At 37.6% G+C, this 16,233-nt stretch overlaps 3 protein-coding genes across 9 annotated transcripts in view; 1 reads left to right on the forward strand and 2 right to left on the reverse strand.

The window, feature by feature from the left end:
* The window catches only part of apba2b (amyloid beta (A4) precursor protein-binding, family A, member 2b), a 47,537-nt gene extending 42,654 nt beyond the window's left edge, over positions 1-4,883 (reverse strand). The window contains exons 1-2 of one of the 4 annotated variants that reach the window (XM_008405206.3): positions 4,693-4,883; positions 1,804-1,841 (exon numbers count right to left, since the gene is read on the reverse strand). The gene's annotated coding sequence lies outside the window, so the exon portion shown is untranslated. The remainder of the gene's footprint in view (positions 1-1,803; positions 1,842-4,692) is intronic. The other 3 variants (XM_008405207.3, XM_008405205.3, XM_008405208.3) reach the window with 3 other exon arrangements.
* A 2,655-nt stretch (positions 4,884-7,538) lies between these two features.
* saa (serum amyloid A) lies at positions 7,539-8,048 on the reverse strand. Its single transcript, XM_081605156.1, has 2 exons — positions 7,836-8,048; positions 7,539-7,717 (listed from the first exon to the last, which is right to left on the reverse strand). Exons 1-2 carry the CDS (start codon positions 7,978-7,980, stop codon positions 7,575-7,577), a joined length of 288 nt encoding a protein of 95 aa, XP_081461282.1. The 5' UTR covers positions 7,981-8,048; the 3' UTR covers positions 7,539-7,574.
* Positions 8,049-9,607: 1,559 nt separating this feature from the next.
* syt7b (synaptotagmin VIIb) overlaps positions 9,608-16,233 on the forward strand; it is a 109,615-nt gene continuing 102,989 nt past the window's right edge. For 2 of the 4 annotated variants that reach the window (XR_001776466.2, XM_017304019.2), the window contains exon 1: positions 9,608-10,753. Coding sequence is in view for 3 of the 4 variants with exons in the window: in XM_017304019.2 (XP_017159508.1) it covers positions 10,708-10,753 (46 nt within the window). In the remaining variant the exon portion in view is untranslated. The remainder of the gene's footprint in view (positions 10,754-16,233) is intronic. The other 2 variants (XM_017304020.2, XM_017304021.2) reach the window with 2 other exon arrangements.

Here is a 16,233-nt window from a genome sequence, read left to right on the forward strand (position 1 = left end):
CAATTTAAGTCAGCTTTGTTAAAACAAAAAGAAAATCACAAATATCATCCAAAATACAATTTAAGGAAAGGCACAACCCAACCAAAGTGAAAAACCTTTATATATTTTCCACGTCTTTATATATTTTTCAAATAATTTCTGAAAAACAGTGTAGTGCATTCTCTTTCAGTCTATAAATGTAATTGATCAGAGGTGAAAAATATTTAAGGTCATAGTGAAGGTGAATTGAAACAAGAACCCAATGAAAATCCCTGCAACTCTGTAAGCTTTGAAGACCTTAGATGCATCTTTCCTTTGGTCTTCACACTTGAAAGAGCAAAGCGTCATACCGAACACTCAGGAAAGCCTAAACAACACTTGACTCCCTGCATGAGCCTTTTCAAACCTCAACTAGTGACTGCTTCAAAATCTGTTTTATGAGGCTGTGAATCACTGATGGACTTAAAAATATAAAGGAAAATAAGATAAAAAGAAGTGTCTTAGAGGCTCTTAAATTTGGATGTAATGGGGGTGGGTGGTCTCTTGGTTTTGTTGCTTTTTCTCTGCAGCCATACTGGAGAGGAATGGCATTCCAGTATTACACCAGTGATCTAGAAACAGCCTCCAAAGACAATTAAAGCTGACCGTGACTCTATTGGATAATCTGAAATTGCCTCAGGTAACCAAAGTTAGTGGCATCAATTAACTCACTCAGTCTCTGGTTACCTAGCAACAGCTTGTTGAGTAATATGAACAGCAAAAGTCTCATGTTGCTCCCAAAATACTCGGGCATACTTCACTCCTCAGTGGTCTGTGCCTGAGGTGGGCTCAGTGTGGGCTCACAAGTGATGTCTGCTATTCAATGGTCAATTTTTGTGACTGTGCACCCAGTTACGCACCGACTCGAGCAGGAAACTGCTCAGCAGTTCACATCAAACTGTTTTGTTTTACACCAAACCAATAAAGTTGAGAGTTGTTGAAAATTTTGCAAAGTAAACGTTAAGAGTCACAGCAGACATTCACAAGGACTATGACTGCCACTCTCTGTGCAGCACTGACTGTTGCGCAGTGACTTGGTGATGAAGAAACAGGTCTAGGCGGCTAACGACCTCATCAAACTTCCTTGTATCCTTTCGCATAATGCGGAAAATGAAGAAATGTCGACAAGTGGTATGCTCCACTATGAAATCACAATCATCTGTGGACAGTGTGTGTGGAGTCTGCACAGTTCACAGAATGCAGACTCTATGTGTCAGTAAGTGTGGCCAGTTTGGCCACCCTGCCACATAACTGCTTAAAAATAAAAGATAAGGGACTGGAGCGAAAGAACAAAATTAGTAGAAAAGCTCAAGATTGAATTGTGGATAAGAGAAAATGTCATCTCACCCCTTTTGTTAGTATTTTAAAGGTATATTGACTGATATGAAAATCTAGATATTGTGAGACATTTCTCAGCCATATTGCACTGTGTCAAGTAGGCAATCTAGGACAGCCTTGTTGAAAAACTGAAAATACTGTTGTGACTAAAACAATCTCAAAGGTGAACAAAATGGCTGAGCCCAGATTTCTCAGGATATTTATGTTTGATTTTAGGAATATTGTAGATAATTGTAAAACACTAGCATCTTATAGCAATGGATATTTAATTACCATTGCTATAAGAGTTTCTTTTATTATTACTCAGACATCTATTATGCTATGATCAAAAGATACAAATGGGACCGAAAACGGAAAAGTTTTCTCGTGGTCGTTCCTTTGTTACACACCACAATAACAGTACCACTCCCTACAAGATGATTTTCTGTACTAGCAGATCTGACTCACCTGATGCTGTAATCAAGGGAAGCAGCAACAACATCCACCTGTGTGATAAAAATCCTTATTTCAACTTAAACTGAAGAAAACTGAAGCTTAAACAGAGAAGCCAGCAAAGTTGTGCTGTCAAAAAACAGAGAAATTAAGCTCTCACCTCTGGTCGATGCTGTTTTCGACATCATTCCAAATAGACCGCCATGTATTCCTCAATATTTCAGTCTGATTTACAGTGAGCTTATTATCTGATTGTACTAGCTTACAGATCAATCAAAAGCCAAAATCTAATTCAAGCCCTGACCAGTCTTACTGCACAAAACATTTCCAATATATGTTACAAAGTAGAAGATGTTAAGATAAGAAATACTGTAACTTGTAAAAACTTTTATAAGTCACAGTTCTGAAACTAGGTTATCTAAACCGAGAAATTCAAAAGGCGACGAATCACAGATTCTCAAATACTAAAGAAACAAAAACTGATGATCTGGTCATTTTTGTGTAGCAGGACTGGAGGCTGTCCCCTATTTCTGGCCCATCAACAGAATTGGTGTAGTATCCTACAGCTGCAGTATGAGTAAGACCCCAGGAGGCTGCAGACTGAGTGTCAGTCTCACACTGCAGGTGTGGAACGAAGTGCTCTGTAACAAAGCACTGATATAGAAACCTCACTTCTAAAAATATTGTGTTTGCATATGTAGAAGTTTCTGTCAAAGCCCCCAAGCCGGATTTAAAAGTTGGACATTGTAATTCTTTTTTGTCACATTTTTCATGCTTTTGTTTTTCTGAATATTTTCAAACATGTTTCACTTCACTTCAGTTTTCTAGTTTTGTTTTTAGTTGTTTTTTTTTTTCTTTTTTTAGAGCGAATTGCTGACCATTTCTTATTGGCAGATTAATAAAAACCTATCCTAGCTTGAGGACTGCTGAAATACTTTCACGATCCCTGTTCAGAAAAAAGAACAAAACAAGCATAAAAAAAAAAAACCCGTGGAAGTCAAACATGCTCCAAATACCAATGGTACAGGAAATTTGGTGTGTATCTCTTCATTTCCAAGAGACAAGGAAGGATTTTATTTTGACTGTTCAATGATTTATCAATAAAACATCATCAACAACCTTTTTTATTTCTTTTGTCTCTATTTATTTTACAACAAAGATCTGTTTGAACCTAAATCTGTGTTGATTTTAAGGGAAGTTCAGTGTCACAACAAAAATATGTGTAATGAAACTGGAAAACCCAGCTTTGTTAATAACCGGGTGTAATAATTACAGGCAAAATAATATAGTGACATGGAGACAGAAGCTCCCCTTTGCATGCAGCCTTTGCAGCACCTCTGCCAACGCTAAACTAACTAGCTTTAGACACTGGTATATCAGAAAATCCTATAAATGTCACAAAATTGCCATGGAACTTATTGTAGCATTATGCTGTATAGTGTAAATTATGTGGCCGTCTACAAATTTTGTCTGGTTTTGCTTTTTGGTTACTGTTGCTTCAAAACCTGGAGATCTTGAAGAAATTGTTAGATCTATGTATTCTGTTTTTTTTTTTATTTTATTTTTATTTTCTACCAGAAAAAATTCTAAAGATATATGTCTGCCCATCTGTTTGTGACCTTAAAAAACTTAAGCTTAAGGACATTTGAACTATGCAGCATGACAATAGTCAAAGTAAGAGCAAATCCACCTTTCAATGACAGAACAAGGAGCATTACTATTTAGGAATTCCCTCTACAAAGTCATGATGACCAAACAAGTGGTTCCTGTTAAACCTCAAATGTCTCTAAGTGAAAACTATTTTTGTTAAAAAGAAGTAGAAAAAAATCCCTCCAAAACAATGTAATAGATGCCAGTTATCAGAAACGCTCAATGGCATTTACATTAATTAATATTTGAGCACTGTACATAGTAATTAGGTCAGGATTAATACTGAAACTGCTCTAAAGAAAAAACCAGCTAAACAAACTGCACCTTGTTACCATGTGACAGACCAAGGGAGGCTATTCAAGTGGACTAAATGCGATGGTACTAAACTGGCACGAAAATGCATTCTGCATGACTGGATGAAGACAGATGTACTATATAACACAAAGCATGCCCTGTCCCCTGCTCCCTGAGAACAAAGAGCATCCAGACACTACGCATATCAGCAACTGTCCTTGCCTCTGGCTGGGACCAAAGGATATACAAATCCAACATCAAACAGGGGTCATGCTTTTTTTTTTTTTTTTTTACAAAGGATTTAGATCTTAACACCCTGAAACATCCACATGTTTATCTCAAGATAAGGAGATCTACAGTCAGGTTCCTCGTTCTTTCAACTTCACCAAATATAGCCTAGTTATAGTGTGTCATTTAAAAGACTTGGGAAGAAATGTGCAATAGCCTTTTAGAGATTTGGAAGAAAATAGGCAGAAACAACAGTAGGACATAATAAGGCGTTTCAACAAAATGAGCTGGCACACTTTAAACTGGAAGGGACGTCGACTACCAGCACCACTTTAAAATGAATGAAGTTGCTATGACACGTAAAATATCTAAAAGGCCCATTTGCAACACAGCCTAAATACAATCGATTACTTTAGGCGTAGACTGGACTGCGCATTAATGAATCACCGGAAAATGTAACGGTAGGTGAGAACAGGACTTCCACGCGACATATTTCAACTGAGTTTGCCCATTAAAATGTAGGTAGGCTTCGGGAAGCAAGAAGCCTTTTCCTTTCGAGCTCAGCAGCCCTGTTGTTAATAACACTGATGCTGAGGACAAACCCACACAGGCAGAGCGATCAGCATCCTCCTGCTTTCCACTCCCCTCAAGATACCAATAAAAAAAAGCGACTACAGCATATATAGATACATACTGTGTTATTTGTAGAATTATATAAAAAAGGAACCTTACCTGGAGAAAGTCATATGTTTGTAAGTCCTTTCCTTGTCAGCCTGAGAGACGGAGCTGGCAGGCAGCGCATCTCTGTTTCACCGACAGTCAGCGTACGGAGCACAGCCGCTGATCACGGAGCCCCGGAACGAGCATAACACGAGGCGAGCCCACTGCAGTTGTCTGGTTGGTGAAAACAGCCCTGCGCGTGAGCCCCTTACCTCACCCCACGGCACGAGACGTTACGAGACGCTTGGACAAAGATTAACGAAGAATATTCACTGTAGTCATCCCAGTAAACAAAGCAAACGTTTAAAATACCGGTTAAATAACACTGAGCCTCAATGGAAAACTTCTGCATGGGGCCTTTAACTTAATGCTTTTGTCCTAAAAAAAAATGGTGTGAGCTGGGGGGATATTATGTAGCCTATCTTATAAATTCGACGTTTTGAGCTTTATGTGAGTATGTTATACCCTCATCAAAAACATCCCCGGAGTGTTGCTTTCATTTTTTCATGTACGTTTGAGAAATACTTTTCCTGTGGCAGCCATTTGGGGGTGCCTAAACGCTTACTCAGACAACGTGCTGCCCATTTCCACAAAGCTCCTCCTTGGTGCTGCTGTTTCCAGCTGAGCTTCCCCCTCACAGAGCGCCCATACCCTGCGCCTTCCCCACTGAGCTCCACCAGAATAGCTGCAGAAGTTATGAGCAAACACCTGGTGGAACTGCGCGTCTGTCTGTCGTCAGCCCAACACTCCAAAGAAAGGTTGTAAATAGCATAATGTAGGAAAATTGTTGTGAGGAGGTGTTAAGTGTTAGAAAGAGAGAAGCTTCTTAAAGAGACAGAGGCCAATTTCAAGGTGCCAAACTTTTTTCAAGTTATGTTGAATGTAACCTAACTTGATTGAAGGTAACTTAATCGTCCTATAAAATGTCACTATGAGACTTGAAAATACATAATACCTGTCTTTGATTTTTTTTTTCTGACTATTTTAAGGTTTGGTTTTCGGAAAGCACATATGTTGTTGCAAATAAGCAAGTAAAAAAGAAAACAAATCTGACAGTTCAACATTTGTCAGTTTGGTATTTTAGATACAGGCCAACACTGCCACCTTGTGGTAGAAATACAAGTAGCAATCAATTTCAATGATTTCGTCTCCTGTTTTTGACTTATTATGATTCTTTGCATTAAGATTTAATACACTATTAAGTGACCTCTTATTTCTAAGGTATTAAACTATTCTAACAAATTATTTACAAACAATAACTATGGAAATTGTTTTGGTTTGTATTTTATTTGACTTTTGTGTTTAATTTTCTCATAATTTTTTGGCTGTTTAATATTGCCATTAAGGTTTTGCCATATTTTAATTTCTTTGTTTTTAATTTCTTGTTTATTTTATGTGTTGTCTTTTCTGGGCATCTTGGCTTAGACTCTTAAGCGACTTTTTTCTGTTTTGCTTTGTAGCTCCTTTTGTGTTTTAGTTTGGCTCCTGCTATACTTATTTTATTTTAGCATCTTTTCCCCTCTGCTCTCTGCACTGCACTCAACTTTGTAGCATTCCAATGATTATGTTTATCTTTTCTGCTTGTCACCAATCACAACTCTTCAGAAATTAAGCACTCTTGTTTGTTTGTTCCATATTGTCTTCTGATAATAATTTTTATTATTAAAACCATTATTATTAAAACTATTTTATCACAATTCTTCTATCTGTCCCTTTCTACACCACAGATCATGACAAGTCTCGGCTGTTTTGTATCTTTAGAAATTTTATTTAAAATTGGAAAAACATTTAAAACCCTTTTATAAGTTAACTAATAGAATTTTTTTATTAAACACAATTAAGTGAAATAAATATGAGTCAGACTGGAATAAATTTGATAGGTTATCAGCTTGTATAGCTTTCCCTCCACCTGAATCATGTATGAATTAATACAAAATGAAATATTTTGTAATATGCCGTCATTGTGACTAAAGATGGCAACATAAATTAGCACTGGAGACCTCATCTGTACTCCAACTATGTGCAAGTTCTTTCAGTAAAAGTTATATGATTACACTCAATTGATTTGTGTAATCCCTCTACAATATCTTAATACTTTAATTAACTTTCCTACCTTTTTAAAACGGCTTCACTTTTAACAATAACACACAGCAGACCTCTAGCAAAAACAATATGATTCTCAGGCAACATATGCAAAAAGTGAAATTTAAGTTTTTACTTAAATTGAATACACTTGTACATGTAGTAGTTTGTGTATCTGCGATTTTTCGTAAGTGTGGTTTACTTTCCTTGTATATTAGACATTCTCTAATACATATACTTTTACAATTATTGCTTCTTTACATGTGGTCCCGTTTGTCTATCTTGGTCTGTCTATGTTAAAATGTGTGCCATTTTTGTGGGCAGTAAAATCATCAGATGAGATTGCAGATGTATGTATTTTAAAACTGGCATCAAATCTAGTAACAGTACTTAAGGAAGAAAAATATGGAATAAAAAAGCAGAATATGCAGATTCATTTAATGTATTAGAATATTATTGAACGCTTTATGTATTACAATAACTTAATTCACTGACAGCTAATAAAACATTTAAGACGTATTTATTTCAGAAATTTGGGTTTAATAAAAATTATGTACAATATCTGCTTTGAAGTTGGTATTTTTAAAAGATACATCTATGTATATTCTTGCAAATAAACTTTATTGTAAAGCATGTTCAAATATAATAATAATAATAATAATAATAATAATAATAATAATAATAATAATAATAATAATAATAATAATAATAAAAGTTTTAAACAAGCTTTAACAAAGCAATGTTTCTAACTCCCTATTAGTGCTGCACTCTTTATATATTTCCAAAATTTCATCAGTATTACTGTGTGCTTCTCACCTGATCACTTCAGCAGCCCATACGCCTCCATTTCCTCTCTTCGCAGCATCAGAGTTTCCTCTGGCATGGTAGTATTTGTTACTGTTAATACAGTTGGCCTTTCTCATGTGCAAATAGGTTCGACCCATATCATACGATCCTTATCAGGGGAAAATACCAAACATTGTGTGGTAATTACAATAATAGAGATATTCGGAGATAACTTTAACTGTATAGCTACGACGTATTTGAAGCGTAAAAAGAACAACACTTCTAACCTTGAACAGCTTCAATAGGAAATCTGTACCACTGAGCTTCAGTTCCAATGATGGAGATCAAAACAATTCCTGCCAAAAGCAGCTTCATGGCTATTGATGCTGTGAGAGAGAGAGAGAGAAAAATTACAAATATTGGTATCTCCATACACTGCTTGAGATTTATCTCTAAATTAAAATCTAAACTTACTTCACAGATGCAGCTGATCGCACACTAAAACCTTAACCTTAGAATGTCCTGCAAGTGAGAACGATCGTTGTCTTTTATATTGTTTCATAACAAGGTGTGTATCTGTGTTTATCTCAAAAGCTGGACTGAGACGTGAGAAGTTAAGTAAACATGAGGAAATCTTCCAGTTGGGTAGTGTGGTTATTGCACAAACCCAGTAAACAAGAATAAATGTAAGTTGTTGCAAAAGCCTTTCTTTCATAATTTCAGTTATTCTATGAATTTAACTGCAAATAAAAGACATGAAAAAACTTATTGTTGATATTTTATATGCCAAAAGTTTTTTTTTTTCTTGGTTTGCAGATGTTTTCTCAGTTTGAAGCTGATCCATTTGAAAGAAAATGCCGACCCCCAAGCTTTAAAATAATCCAAAACCACAAACACTACTGTGGTCAAAGTCAAGTTATAAAAAACAAGCCTCTATTTCCAATTGTTGGTCACAATGGGCTAAAAGCTAAATGTGCTTTAATATGTCCTGAAATCAGCTGACACAAATGTTTACATTCCATTAATATGATAACTTGAGATTGTCAACTGATCCATCATGTCTAATTGATTTGTGTTTGTATTCAGTGTTAACTGATTTAACAAACAAAAATATATTAGGACACTATAGATGTGGCCAGTGAGCTTTTAAGATAGTTGTTCTGTTTGCAATGGCTGAAATTCACATCAGTTTGCATAAAGATTGACCCGAAAACTCTTGACTGTTCACAAGAAACTTAACACCACCATCTCAAGCGTCAAACGGCTTTAAAAACAAGAAATCCAAAAACAAATATTTCAGTATTCAAAGTGAAAAGTCATTTTTCTTTTGTGACACTGAGTAAAATAAGTTTCCAGATTTTATTTTTGAAGTGCAAACTTCTTGGCAATGGAAAAGCAACGCCTGACCTACTACAAACAAGAGAAAAAAAAGAAGAATAAAAAGATTCTGTGTATTCATTAAGCAAGCTGTTTTGTTTCCTATGTTTGTACAGCTTGCTTTGTGCTTTAAGCCAAGCATACGGAACAAGTGATCACAGTCAAGGACACATCTCACTGAAAACATTTGGACAGAACAGAATCCACAAAGTTCACAAATCTACAGAGTCAAAGACGCCTGTCAGTGGGCTGCAGGACCGAACTCTACAGGAGGTCATTTGTCCCCACAGCCGTCAGAACATATAACTATAATGACCTGGCTGATTGTTTGTACTGTTTGTTGTTTATTGCAAACAACATGGTATAAATTGTGTCGTTTTGGATTTTCATTTGCAAGGCCAGGAAGACATTATTGACAGAAAATGTGTTGTGCATGCAATATATTAACATTTTGTGATAAAGCTGCAATTCGTAGACCTATTTAAATGTATACTAGCCTCAGCAAATTATAGAATATTACTGGGATATGCATACTTTTATTTGCAAAAAAAACAAAAAACGACTTGCTTTTATTGTAGGCTCACCCTTTTTATTTATTTTTTTTTTTACCACTGCTCATGCTTTTATTTAAATGGCAAAATATACCTGTTGATGTAAAAAAAATATATATACATATATTTATATCCAAATCTACTTCTTCTTGCCTTCTGGCATTTTAATATTCATTAGCTTCTATTATTGGACAGTAAGAGCTCCGTCCTTGACACCAAGATGAACGCAGCTGATTTATGAGCAACACTAGAGATCGCCAGAGAGCCACGTTCCACGCGTGGCCCCGGGCGAACGTGAATCGTGAGTAAATGCTCCTTATCGGCTGTGTGGGGCTATTGGCTGAAATGGCATCATGATGATAATGAAAGCGCACCGGCTGCTTGCAACAATGACTCCGATGAAACCGTAAAACGGGCTCGGCACGTGAGCAACAGAATACGTCTGAAGCACGACTTGGGCAGGTTGTGCGTAAAAGGCATCCTTTTCACAAATCCCCACACGAATCGCCCATCACTGACTCCGTTCCGAAACCAATGGCAGGATAAGAGGGGGATGCAGGTCTGACAACAAGAATTCGTGTCGTTCAGTTTTGAACTGTGCTTTTCACCCGCTGTTTCCAGTTGGGACTGTGACGAGGCTCAGATTTTGCGCTTCCCTTTTGGTGCTTAAATGAGCAAGAGTAAGCTCTATTAAAAAAAAAAAGAACTACACACACACACACACAGTTTATTTCGGTTTAAATGTCAGGATGGGCTCTTGATTGAGCTCCAAGTGAAGTCCGGTTGTGCCGTGATGAAGACCTTTGATAAAAACGGCCAGCATCTCCGAGGGCTTGCGGATTCCTCGCCTCATCTCCGAGTAGACGACCTCCTACTGACTTACTTCACGTCACCCCACCCGTCTGCCTGGCGTCTCCTCCTTTAAACCCTCTGCTCCGACCAGTCCTTTGAGCGAATCCGGGCTCAGACGATAAACGTACTCGGAGAGAAAGCGGACAGAGCCACAACACAGACTCCAAACCTCACCTAGACTACCTGCTCCAACTGGAGGGGGGGCAGAGAGGAGGTAGAGGAGGACGCACAGCGCACAAGTGCAGGCGCGTCCCTGTGTGCCAGCTGAACAACGCATCAAGCGGGCAAAGAGAGCAGAAATAAATTGGAATAAGAGTTCACGTCGACAACTCTATTGGAGAAACGTACAGATTAGTTAGATGACAGCCTAAATGAGTACATGGTAAGAAGAGTCATGCATCTCAACCAAGAAGACAGCAGCAAAGGTGAGCAAAAGATTCCTCTATCGACTATTGGTGGATAATTTGAAATCATTTCCAGATGCAAAGCTCTTGCGTTGATTTCCAGACGCCCTTGAATGGGCCATATATAAGTCAGGTGCACGCATGTTTTTTTTTTTGTTTGTTTGTTTGTTCCCCCCCCCCTCCTCTGCCAACAAGCTAATTGTAATTGATTTGATTGTCTGTGATTGATACAGCGTGTGTTTCTCCAAAACGCGCTGAAAAGCAAAGAGTAGGAGTGTTGCATCAACTGAAGGTGGCAGGATAGTGCGAGACAGCCACTTGGGCACTTGTTGTGCTCGATCTGGATGCGCTGTGTTCGGGTCTGTTCCCATGAGGTGACTCGAGAACATACGCACAAGGTCACAATGTTGGGAAGCCCTTGCAATGAGGTGTTAGTAGTTTTTTTTTTTGTTTTTTTTCTATATGTGACTGCAAAACAGACGTGTCACGGCAGGGGAAGAATTAGAGAACAGACAGTGGGTAATGACACAAGCTCCCTCTGCTATCATGATAAATAATAGGTTTTGATGTATCCAGGAGTCACCCACTATCACTTTCCTCTAAGGCTTTGAAATGAGGTTCAGGTCACTGACTAACACCTGATGCTGGAGGAGATTCGTCCCCTGGAAATCTGTGTGGATGACGCAGCCTCTGTCTCATTACATACAGTTAAATTAAAAAGAAGCATTGATTATTTTAGGTCCACCACACCCAGTTTTAGTAGGTTAGACATTATTTTAATGACTGACATCCAGTGCATACAAATGCTTCCCTAAAATATTGAAAATCCCACAACACTACTGCAAATACACTGGCAAAATAAGTAAGAACATTTCTGGTAGAGAGGTGATTTTCACAGTTAAAACACACATAGTGATATATCCCTCAGAATAGCACAGAGATAATAATATCATGTTTCTTTTTTTTTTTTCACATCTTTATGCTATGAGAGGCTGCCTGCTCATTTTAACCAGCTGTAGGTATGCTGTGTTTTTTAGTGAGGTGCTCCCCATGTGGTGAGTGGTGCCCTGTAAAGTGGCGCGCTGCATCATATAAAATGTCTTGCGACCTCATTGCCAGATACGAGTTCACCAGGGACAAAAGATGAGTCACCATCCGCGAGGAGAAATGATTTCATGATTACATGACAGATTTGGTCTGTGTGGTCTTTTTTTGTTGTTGTTGCTCATGCCTCAGAGAAACGCATTTCCTTCCTAAAGTTAAAACTTGAGTTTTTTTCCAGGCCTTTATCTCGACTTGAACTCGATCTTCAGCAAAGTCCTCCAAATCAGATTTGATGTCTCACTTAGACTGCCTTATGGGAAAAAAACGCTTAAGTTTTGTCAGCTGTTACAGTCTGCGATGTCCCGCAGGACATTCATGTAACATCAAACTAATTTTTTGAAGTGAAGAAATGTGACTGTGTCTATGTGCTTATGTTGCATCTGTCAGCCTGAAGGAGACAGGATGGTTGTCCATATGACTCTAAGCAAGAGAGAACTTTATGAGAGAGTCATGCAAGTCAAACGTAAGGTTAAATATTACAACTGAGCCCCATCTGATCTGTTTTATGTAGAAAAATACAGATGTTTAAAATTTTGTACAAAATGTTCTTTTATTAGGAGACATTTTCAACAATTAGAATCTCTTTTAAAACAGATGGCTCTTTCTGCTTATAGGCTCTACACGGTGTCAGATTGAATCCAATCAATAACTCACGGTCATTAGGGGAAAGTTATAGTCCAGCCTCCAGCTTTAATTGTCACGTTACATTATCTTAGATAGTTGGCTCAACACAGTTTTCAGAAGAGATCGTTTTTTGGGGTGGGGAGATACTTTCACAGAAAGCATGTCTGATTTATCTAAAGTAAAAGTCACAGTTTTTTTTAATAGGACTGCACAGTGGAACATTTGGGAGCGCTGTTGCCTTGCAGCAAGTAGGTCATGGGTTCAAATACCAGCCAGGGGTCTTTCTGCATGCATGCTCTTCTGTGGATGTGTGAGTTATGTCCAGGTATCCTGTTACTCAGGCTTTCTCCCGCCGTACAAAAATATGATCTTTGTAGAATAACTAAGTTTGGATTTGGCATTGAAAAGGACTGTAGTTTTCAAGGAGGTTCATCTAAGTGGTTATAACAGCAAAATGAGCAGAGATATCACTTTTGTGTTTTTTCACAGATACAATTTGGGTTAGCTGATTTGAAATTGCCAGAGTAAAACTACTGTATAATCTTTTAGTTCAGGCTTTACTGGATTTACTTTAACAATTTAAGGTTAAAATGAACTGTTTCTAAAAAGCAAAAGAAACTCGATGTACAACATTGAAGTTTTCTTGCCTGGAGAGAAAACCTCTAGCTGCAGCTTCTTCTTTTACCCCCCAACACCTGTTGCTAACACCGTTTCCAAAACACCCTTACCAGGGTTGTAGTGATTGGTGGTATTATTCTTGTCCAATCTATAGTCCTTTGCATAAGTTGCTACAGAAAATATAGCCGATTATGTCTTCAAACATTTGAGTTTCATCTCCTTCATCTGCTATACAGCTGGCTGACAAATCTGTTCTCTAGTGTGTCAAAAAAGGGTTTGTGAATTTGTGACTTTTAAAAAGGAAGAGGCATGTACCTTAATACATGGGAAGGCTTTTTCTGTTTTTTGCACTGTTTGCTATTTATTGAAACAGTTTTGTGCTCATTACTTTATATTAAACTCAGCTTTTGTAGTAGTCAGAAAACACAGATTTCCATACTTTTCAGAAAGAAAGGAAGAAAAACAACCAATAAAAAAAAGAAAAATGCCTTCATGTGAACTCAGTCCTAAGGTTGAATCCTCCCTTAAAATGATTGGAATTATGTTGCTTATCTATAGTTGCACACATGGGATCTTTAGTTTAAAGATCCCACGTGTTGCTAATCTAAATTAAATTAGTTCTGCTAAACCATAACTAAAACGTATTCATTCATCTTATCTTTGACAATAAAAAATAGATAAAATATAATAATTATGGATGTCATTTCTTGTTCTAGAGAGGGGGTTTTCAGTTTTAATTTATACATAAAAATATCAAGAGTTTTGGATTTCTTCACAGGGCATTTGGTCATCAGCATTTTTCTGTACTATAGTTAGTTTGTTGGTGCTGGAGTAAAGAAACTGTCCAGGTGTTAATGTCAGGTATAAAAAAATTATTATAACACAGTGAAAAAGACACTAATTATGAAGCCGGCACATGGGCTGTCAAGAGATAACTGCCTAATATTAGCCACATTCAGATTCAGCTAGAAATGTGTAATTAATTTCAAAACTAATGGACTGGAATCTTATTAGTGGTTTAAGACAAACTGGGTGAGAGGGAAGTGAGACAGAGCAGTAATTACCAGAATTGGAAACATAGGTATTTTTATTCCCTGTTTAACTGCGAACCACAGTGTTGGGACCCAAGCCACTCACATTTAGTCTCAAGAGAAACAGCGACTAGAGAGGAGAAATATTCCTCGGTTCGACTTTTCCATGCACATATTAATAACCAAAGATGAGCATGATAGAAGACCCCATCAAAATGGAGACTTGCTTATAAGTCAAACTGGCAGAGCCAAAGAAAAACACACAATGTATCATAGAGTGGGACTGAGGTTATCTTCTTTGTGGTGAGAAAGATTCATAAAAATGAATTCCTCAGTTTCATGAAGCTGTCACATCAATTTTCACTTGAAGGGTGGAGGCTTAATTTGAAGGAAGAGAAACCAGAACCTCATGGTGAAATACGCCATCGGGTTTCTTTGGCCTTTAGAAGCAAGTAAAATCCCCAAAATATGCCAAGCATTTGTTGTTACAGTGCTATTCAATTTTTGTTGTCAGTATACCTAAACGGAGATATTTTCACCAAAAATCTTCCTTGTCAAACATAAGGTTCCTCTGCAGTCTGGAAAAGTCTAAGAAAGTATGGAATGTTGTTTGTACTTTGTTTCAAGTCTGGATTGAAACGTAAGAAATATTTGTATTTTCGACCGATAGCCTGTCCGCCCATCCATCCATCCATCCATCCATCCATCCATCCATCCATCCATCCATCCATCCATCCATCCATCCATCCATCCATCCATCCATCCATCCATCCATCCATCCATCCATCCATCCATCCATCCATCCATCCATCCATCTCTGAGAATATGGAAAATTTGAAAGTTAAATATAAAAAATGTGTAGTGACCCTTAATAGAGGAACCAATCTGGATGACTTGGTCTTCCACAGCTTCTTTATATGCATATACTGCAAGAATAGATGCTTGCGAACTACGAGTTTAACTCCAAGCCACACTTGATGAAGCTGTTTTTGCCACTGTTTCATCTGGCTCTGCTTGTAAATTAGAATTTGTGAGCCTCGTTAAGCAAGCGCAGACATATTTTACAGCTGTTTTGCTATTTTGACAAAACAACAACTGCCTTTTGTCACTATACTAAATATAAAGATTGATGCTCTAGCTAGCTGTGCTCACAGATTCTCTGGGAAACAGGAAAATTGCTTGTGAAAGCTCACACTGTCTTTTAGACGCTGTGAAGGCTGCCAGACAGCTCTCTTGCAGGTCTTGCAAGTTGGCAGCCCTACTGAGACTAGCAGAGACTGCTCTGCCCTGGTCCGTGAGACCTTTGCAGTGATGAGTCCAAGGCAGAGTGAAACCAGGGCAGCTCCGTGGGCAGCTTGCTGAAATACACCAAGATGTTGCCTTGGGCTTAATTGGTGAAAGTCTGTACCCCTCATTATCCATTTAATTGTATCTGTTCTGTTCCTTTAAAGGCCCAGCAGCCACTTTTTTAAGGAAATGGCAAAACTAGTTAAGTTCTTAGAGAGAAACCTTCTGACATCATGGTCGTACTCATGTTACAGATGATGTGGGGAGCTGCTTGTTATTGCAGAAAACGTACATGTAGACTAGAGCTGTTGTATCATTACATGTGTGAAAAAACCCCATCAAGAACCATCAATTTGCACATCCAAATAAATATTTGATTGCAATGTTTGTATGTATTATTTTATGTTATCGCTGCATGAGAATAAGCTCTTACTTTCAGAATGTGCTCGATTTTATACTAATTTTCTTTTGTTTGGCATATTTTTGCTTTTGAGAGCAACCAGGCAAGCATCTAGTGATTTACACATGTATTGTTTCCCTTATGCATGCATTTGTCACAGAGACAACGTAGAAATAAAAAGTTGTTTTTAAAGTTCTTAGACCATCATGTTTTCTCTTCTTTCAAACTTCTACAATCTTTTGACAGCCTTCAATTAAGAATATGTTATTTGTTGGAGTGAGAGTCCTGTTTAATGAGTAAAATATGAAATAAGTAACAAAAACTCACAAAAATTTTAACCCATTAAAAACATCACAGAAAAAAACATTACATTTAACCTTCCCACAGTCTTTAGATCCCACAAGTTTTTTTATTCTGCGTTTAGTCTGGTGGGGTTT

The sequence above is a fragment of the Poecilia reticulata genome, chromosome 3 (genome assembly GCF_904066995.2).
Source record: "Poecilia reticulata chromosome 3, P_reticulata-male-v2, whole genome shotgun sequence".
Classification (NCBI taxonomy): Eukaryota; Metazoa; Chordata; class Actinopteri; order Cyprinodontiformes; family Poeciliidae; genus Poecilia; species Poecilia reticulata.